At 44.8% G+C, this 8,221-nt stretch overlaps 1 protein-coding gene across 1 annotated transcript; it reads right to left on the reverse strand.

Annotated features, from left to right (window-relative positions):
* Positions 1-6,989: 6,989 nt before the first annotated feature.
* On the reverse strand, positions 6,990-7,940 carry LOC129523168 (olfactory receptor 12-like). Its single transcript, XM_055345787.1, has one exon. The coding sequence runs from the start codon at positions 7,938-7,940 to the stop codon at positions 6,990-6,992; it is 951 nt and encodes a 316-aa protein (XP_055201762.1).
* Positions 7,941-8,221: the final 281 nt, after the last annotated feature.

An 8,221-nucleotide genomic window follows, 5' to 3' on the forward strand; every position in this document is an offset into this window, starting at 1 on the left:
TGCGGAGAAAAGGGAACCCTCTTACACTGTTGGTGGGAATGTGAACTGGTGCAGCCACTCTGGAAAACTGTGTGGAGGTTCCTCAAAGAGTTAAAAATAGACCTGCCCTACGACCCAGCAATTGCACTGTTAGGGATTTACCCCAAAGATTCAGATGCAATGAAACGCCGGGACACCTGCACCCCGATGTTTCTAGCAGCCATGTCCACAATAGCCAAACTGTGGAAGGAGCCTCGGTGTCCATCGAAAGATGAATGGATAAAGAAGATGTGGTTTATGTATACAATGGAATATTCCTCAGCCATTAGAAATGACAAATACCCACCATTTGCTTCAACGTGGATGGAACTGGAGGGTATTATGCTGAGTGAAGTAAGTCAATCGGAGAAGGACAAACAGTGTATGTTCTCATTCATTTGGGGAATATGAATAATAGTGAAGGGGAATATAAGGGAAGGGAGAAGAAATGTGTGGGAGATATCAGAAAGGGAGACAGAACATAAAGACTTCTAACTCTGGGAAATGAACTAGGGGTGGTGGAAGGGGAGGAGGGCGGGGGGTGGGGGTGAATGGGTGACGGGCACGGAGGGGGCACTTGACGGGATGAGCACTGGGTGTTATTCTGTATGTTGGTAAATTGAACACCAATAAAAATTAATTTATTAAAAAAAAGAAATGACAAATACCCACCTTTTGCTTCAACGTGGATGGAACTGGAGGGTATTATGCTGAGTGAAGTAAGTCAATCGGAGAAGGACAAACAGTGTATGTTCTCATTAATTTGGGGAATATAAATAATAGTGAAAGGGAATATAAGGGAAGGGAGAAGAAATTGTGGGAAATTACAGAAAGGGAGACAAAACATGAAGACTCCTAACTCTGGGAAACGAACTAGGGGTGGTGGAGGGGGAGGTGGGCCGGGGGTTGGGGTGACTGGGTGGCGGGCACTGAGGGCGGCACTTGACAGGATGAGCACTGGGTGTTAATCTGTATGTTGGCAAATTGAACACCAATAAAAAATAAATTTATTTAAAAAAATCCCCATGTAACTTTTAATTTACTAAGTAATTCTAAGTAACCAATGGGTCTAAACAAAAATTTTGAAATTTAAAAACTGCGTAAGAGGAGTAACAAAAATAGTGCCCGGGATTAATTTAAGTCTGTGTTTAAAGGCAAATTTAATGAAAAAAAAAAAAAACAAAAAAAAAGGGAGTATCTCTGATGGGATGATGGGATGAGCACTGGGTGTTATTCTATATGCTGGCAAATTGAACACCAATAAAAAAATAAAAAATAATGTAAAAAAATAAAATAATAGGAAATTTATAGGCTTCATCTGTAACTTAGAAAATAAGAAAAACAGGAAATCAGTATTCATCTGAAAATATTATAAAAAGATTAGTGAATGAAATCCCAAGAAAATACAAGGGAACAAATAAAGAATAAAATGTATTAAGTATAAAACAGAAAGATGTTATTCCAAAAGGTGATTGTTTGAGAAGACCAATCAAATGACAAGAGTTTTGAGGGATGAATATGAAAAGGCGAAATTACTGATGTCAGGAGTGAAAGGAGGATACCACTAGAATACCACTAGACCCTAGAATACTACCACTAGACCCTAGAATTGGAGTGGATCATGACAGAATGTGTTCATAAACTTGAAATGTTGATGAAATTGGCAAACTACTAGAAAGATATCACCCACCACAACTGACCCCCCAATCAAGTAGAACATCTCTGAATTCCATAGTTATTGAGAACTGTAATATGCACTTTAAAATCTTTCCATGCAAAAGATTTCAGGATCAGATGGCTTTACTTGTGAAAGTAAATACCTCTAGGAACTATGACCAAACCTACAAAAATACTCGATCTTACACAAAATATTCAAAACAATAGAAGGACAACTTTCCGTTTTGTTTTATGAGGCCCGTGTAATCTTAATGCCAAAATCTGACAAGGACGTTTGAAGAAAAATTTTAAAATATTCTATCTCAATCATAAGCAAACAAGGTAATTTCTCAAACAAGTCTAATTAAGCAATATATAAAAATTATATTATCCCCAACTCCAAGTTGTCTGTAATCCAGGAATGCATAAAACTGTTGAGAGATACCAAAAAAGATTAAGTAACATGGTAGGATTCCATGTTCTCAAACTGGCACACTCAGTATTGCATACATGCAGTTCCCCCAACACTGAATTGAGTCAGTGTGATCCCAGTGTTTTTCATTTGTGGAATTGGAAAAGCTGATTCTAAAGCACATATTGAAATCTGCAATACCGAGTGTATCCAAGACATTGTTGGAAAGAGAAACAGCGAGGTGGGGTTTACACTATCAGAGACTCACAGTAGGTGTAATGAAACAATGAGGGAAGTAGAGGTTTGACCAATTGAGGATGGAACAGAATAGAGAGCCTGGAATTTAACCCCATGCTTGTCTATACACCCCGTTTATTAAATAGGTGGAGTCTATGCAAAGGTATTAACACCTGGGACAGTTGATAGTCATATGCTAAACAGGTGGAAGGAAGGGTGGCAGCGTGTGGGGGTGACTGGGTGATGCCCATTGAGGGGGTCACTTGATGGGATGAGCACTGGGTGTTATTCTATATGTTGGCAAATTGAACACCAATATAAGATAAATTTATTTGTCCTTCTCCGATTGACTCATTTCACTCAGCATAATACCCTCCAGTTCCATCCACGTTGAAGCAAAGGGTGGGTATTTGTCATTTCTAATGGCTGAGGAATATTCCATTGTATACATAAACCACATCTTCTTTATCCATTTGTTCTCATTCATTTGGGGAATATAAATAATAGTGAAAGGGAATAGAAGAGAAGGGAGAAGAAATGGGTAGGAAATATCAGAAGGGAGACAGAACATAAAGACTCCTAACTCTGGGAAACGAACTAGGGGTGGTGGAAGGGGAGGAGGGTGCGGGGTGGGGGTGAACGGGTGATGGGCACTGAGGGGGGCACTTGACCGGATGAGCACTGAGTGTTATTCTGTATGTTGGCAAATTGAATACCAATAAAAAATAAACTTATTATTAAAAAAATAAATTTATTAAAAAAGTCATATGCTAAATGTGAGATTTGGCTCTTACCTCATACTACATACACAAAACAGTCTTAGGCTGAACACAGATATAATTTAAAAGGATAATTGTGAAGATCATACAAAAGACCCTCATGACCCCAGCACAGGAAAGCACCCCCCAGACATCCTGTGCAAGGAGAAAAAAGGACTAAAGCATAAAGGAAACACCTTGTGGATGGAGCTACATGAAAATCGTGACAGTCTGCAGAGTGTGTCAAGGCAGAGCACAGCTTGGGAAGGCACACTGCAATACAGGAAGGGAAACGGACTTGTCTGCACAATATATAAATAATCGTTGACACACAAGAATAAGACAACCGCAAAGAAATACAGGTGAGAGACTAGTAGAAGTGAACTGCAGAGGAGAGGAGCCAGATGTGCCAAACACGTTTGAAAATGTGCCCAATCCTGCTAATCATCAGGGGAAAGCAAGTTCCCATCTTAGAGATGTCGTCCTGCACACCCGCCCAAATGTCTCAAACTAAGCAGAGGGACAGTAACCGGCAGTGTCGAGGACCGGAGCCACTGGAAGGGAGTGTAAATCAGGACATATTTGTCATTTTCTACTGATGTAGAAAATCCCCGTCCTCACCTGTGCCTCCCTTACACACACTTCACTTTCCCTCTGGAAGTGCGCACAGGTGCACAGGGAGACGGCGGGGAGGCTGCGCTCAGCAGTGTTAGCACCACAGCTGCACTAGTGAGTTGTGGTGTGTTGTCTGGTGGAAACTAGACAATGGTAAACAGGAAGCAGCATGATGCTGACCCTGGACCGCAGCCTGAGAACCGCTGCTCATCACAGGTCAGGCTCAGGTCACTCAATCTCAGAGCCCGGATTTTCAAGGGCAGCTGGTCCCCAAGGACCCAAGTCATCCTGTTCAAAACTGCTTGCTCAGGTCCAGGTGGAAGAGGTCACCACCAGGAGCCAGCCAGGACACTGTCCACCCTCTCCCTTGCCCATCCTGGGCTGTCACCTGACATTCTAAGTGCATTCACTGTCCTTGCCTCCCGCCTTCTCACTTGTCAACTCCAGACCTTTCTAATCTCCATCTGAATGGCCACCATGCTTTCATAATGAGCTCCAGCCTGTCCATTCCCTGCTTTGTGTCCCACACAGAGCTCCCTGGCAGAGTCACCAAATCCTCCCTTGGGTCATGTTGCTCCCTCATGGAAATGAGTGACAGCTTCCCCACGAGCTGAGGGATCCTGGAGACGAGCCCCTGAAGGGTCTTGGTGGGCACCTTGGCTCCATTTGGGCACATATACTCAGTGATTCTCTGGTTCTCTTGTTCTTCTTCCAAGGCTGTCTACTACCATCCACTGTGTCAGTGTGACGAGCTCTCCTGTCTCCCCAAGGCTCTCCATCACCTCTCTGATGTGACTGTTTCCTCCTTTGTGCCATCAGCAGCCTGGTCACACCCCCTCACTGCCTGTGTCCCATCATATTGCAGGTGTTTGTGGTCATGTCTGCCTTCCTGCAGAGCCATGAGCTCCCCAGGGCTGGCCTTGGTCTACCGGTCTACCCTATTTCTGCATCCCCTATGCCGGGCCATGTCCCTTAGAAGTGTGTGCTCAGTACTCTGGTGAGATACTGATGTTTGTTTTGGAGCTACTGATTTGAGCCTGAGAAATGGACTACGGGTCATGAGGGAACCTGGTGTTGTGATCCTCTGATTACAGTGAAAACCTGTCCTTTAGATGGTATCACCCTGAAGCCCAAGTCAGTGCTGGCCAGGTCAGGAGTGAGGTCACCCCTTCAGCTGTTGAGGCAAGCCCTGAGTGCTTACTGCCTACCATAGCTGATGCCTCCCTTACACACACGGTGTCCTTCATACCCTGGGAACCCTGAGGGATGGCTGTCTTGACCCTCATCTCTTCCGGTGAGTCATAACAGCTCAGTATCACACAGCCAGTACCTGCTCTCCCAGGGTCTCCTCAGCTTCTGGCCCACGTCTGTGCTGATGAAAAACAGGTGAGCATGGAGCACTCTCGCCCCTCCTCCTCCAGCTCTGGCTTCCCAAATAATGAAGAGAGTTGAGAGGGGGAAAGGGGGCACCCTCAGGGTCTCAGGGAGAGTTTGCCTGAGTGCTCCATGTTTGAGCTACAGGAAGCTCCTCGATCATAGTGGAAGATGGGGTGAAATGTTCTCGACTCACCTCAGCTTCATGTGTTGTTGCTTCATCCAGGCAGTAGAACAAGGACCTGCATCTTGGGGTCACTGGGCTGGGAAGGTCTCTCCTCCTGCACGGCTGGGACTTGGAGTCTTGAATAGCCAATTAGGTGAGCTTGTTTGTGTTCTGGCCTTTACAGTGCACTGGGAATCCCAGTTCTCCTGGGTACCCCTGTCACCAAGCCTTGTGTTACCCGCCCTCTCCTACAAGCCCAGACAACAAAGCCCAGAATTCTCTCTGGGCCCCAGAGGGTGAGCAGAAGAGGAGCATAGACTCAGAGAGCAGACCCTGTGACCGGAGTGTACTGTCCTGCCAGGAATGGCAGGTGTGAACTCCTGAGCTCAAAGTCATTTCATCAGCCCTTCCCCCATCACCATAGGTGTACCATTCTTCTGTGAGCCCAATTGTCAGGAAACACTCCTCTCTTTTTTTTTTATATATATAAATTAATTTTTATCGGTGTTCAATTTACCAACATACAGAATAACACCCAGTGCTCATCCCGTCCAGTGTCTCCCTCAGTGCCCGTCACCCATTCACCCCCACCCCCCGCCCTCCTCCCCCTCCACCACCCCTAGTTCATTTCCCAGAGTTAGAAGTCTTTATGTTTTGTCTCCCTTTCTGATATTTTTCACACATTTCTTCTCCCTTCCCTTATATTCCCTTTGACTATTATTCATATTCCCCAAATGAATGAGAACATATAATGTTTGTCCTTCTCCGGTTACTGTGGCCAAGTTCAAAAAGGGTGTTGCCTGAGTTCTCCTCTGGGATTTTGATGGAATCACTCCTCTCTGGGTCCATCCCTGCTTGTCGTTCATCTCCGAGCATCAGAGACTGATACACAAGTGGGAGAAGATCAATGTGAATACATTTCTGTTCCTGGATGAGGATCTGTTGGAGGTTGCTTTTCAAATAAAAAAACTGAAATGTGTTTGAAAAATTCAAGCAAGTTGAAGTGTTTGGCCTGCAACGAGGATGCTCATGCTTCTCTGCTTATCCCAAAAACTGCCCCTACTCTGTGGGAAGTCTGGGGTTTCCACCACTTCAACTGTTGGGGAAATGTGGCCTGGGAGTACATGTGTCTTTTAATTAATTTATTTTTTCTCTTACAAGAATATGATCACATCCTGCAATAGTTCTGTATTTTTAATCTCTTTATCCAATACAGTGCAATGGTTAGCTTTCAAAGACAGCAATATTCTCCTTCTAAGTCTCCAGAGTTCCATTGTGTGGGGTACCAGGGTATCCTCATTTAACTATGTGAATGGATATTTAGTGTTAAACATTTCTTTAATTTAAATTTAATTAGCCAATATAATATCTCGTTTCTGATATAGTTTTCAATGAGTCATTGGTTGCATATAACAATCACTGCTCAACATATCATGTGCCCAACTTAATGCCCATCCCCCAATTGTCTCATTTCCCACCCTACAATTAACCATCAGATTGTTCCTATAGTGAAGAGTCACTTTTAAAAATATTATTCTGAAAAGAGCACTTACATTAAGATCTACCACTTAATACATTTTTAAGGAAGAATATATTATTATTGTAGGCACAATTTTGACTACATCTCTAAAGCTTATTCCTCTTGTGTGAGTCAAAATTATGAATGTTAATTAACTAGTCCACCATGCAAAACCTGGCAACCATGATCCACTCCATCTAACCTGCAGGACACTGACTCCCTTCAGCACATCCTTCACATGGCCGTGTGTTTCTGGCCCAGCCTCCGCAGGGCCTCCTTCACATCCTTGTTTCGCACACTGTAGATGAGGGGATTGAGCATTGGGATGACCAGCGTGTAGAAGACAGAGACCACCTTGCCCTGCTCCATGGACTCAATTGCACGTGGCTGGGCATACATGAAAAAGGCAGTCCCAAAAAAGAGAGTCACTGCAGTCATGTGGGAGCCACAGGTGGAGAAGACCTTGCGTCTCCTAGCTCCTGATCCCATCCTCAGGATGGTCGATATGATGTAGCCATAGGAGATGAGGATCACAAATGTCACGCTCACGATGATGAGCCCACAGATGCCAAACAAGAGAAGTTCATTGATGGCCGTGTTGCCACAGGAGAGTTTGAGCAAGGGGACCACATCACAGAAGAAGTGGTTGATGCGGTTGGAGCTGCAGAATGGGAGGTGGAATGTGAAGCTGGTCTGTACAACAGAGTTGAGGCAGCCTCCACAGTAGGCGCCCAGCACCAGGCGAGTGCAGGCAGACTGGCACATGGTGCTGGGGTAACGCAAGGGGTTACAGATGGCCATGAAGCGGTCATAGGCCATGACACCCAGGAGAAAAGCTTCAGTTGTGCCCAGCAAGGACAAAAAGGAAAACTGCATGGCACATCCTGCAAAGGTGATGACTTTGGATGAGGAGAAGAAGTTGGCCAGTGCTTTCGGGGCAATGACGGATGAGTAGCACAAGTCAACGAAGGAGAGGTTCTTGAGGAAGAAGTACATTGGGGAGTGCAGGCGGGCATCCAGGGTGACAACGATGATCATGAGGAGGTTGCCCAGGACAGTCACCATGTATAGAGCCAGGAACACAGCAAAGAGCAAGGCCTGGGTCTCAAGGCCACCTGCAAATCCCTCCAGCACAAAATCTTGAAAGTAGACCATGGAGAGGTTTCCATTTCTTTTGGGTGGCATGAGCTTCAGTCCTTATCAGGGGAATTACACCTCCAGCGTGGGCAGATTAAGTCGGTCAAGCTAAACTTCTTGCCGAGGACTACTTAACAAGATAAATAACAGCAAAAACAAATATGATTGAATGTATAAGAGACTTAAGGTTTAGTAAAAGTTACAAATAAAATTCAAGAAAAACAGAGGCCCAGGGATTTCATTAGTGAGAGCCTCTTTTCTCCTGAGACATAAGCCCATTTTGGAGAGGAAACTGAGAGGCCAGGTGGCTGTTCATGGAGGTTTTGCCT

The sequence above is a fragment of the Nyctereutes procyonoides genome, unplaced genomic scaffold (genome assembly GCF_905146905.1).
Source record: "Nyctereutes procyonoides isolate TBG_1078 unplaced genomic scaffold, NYPRO_anot_genome, whole genome shotgun sequence".
NCBI lineage: Eukaryota > Metazoa > Chordata > Mammalia > Carnivora > Canidae > Nyctereutes > Nyctereutes procyonoides.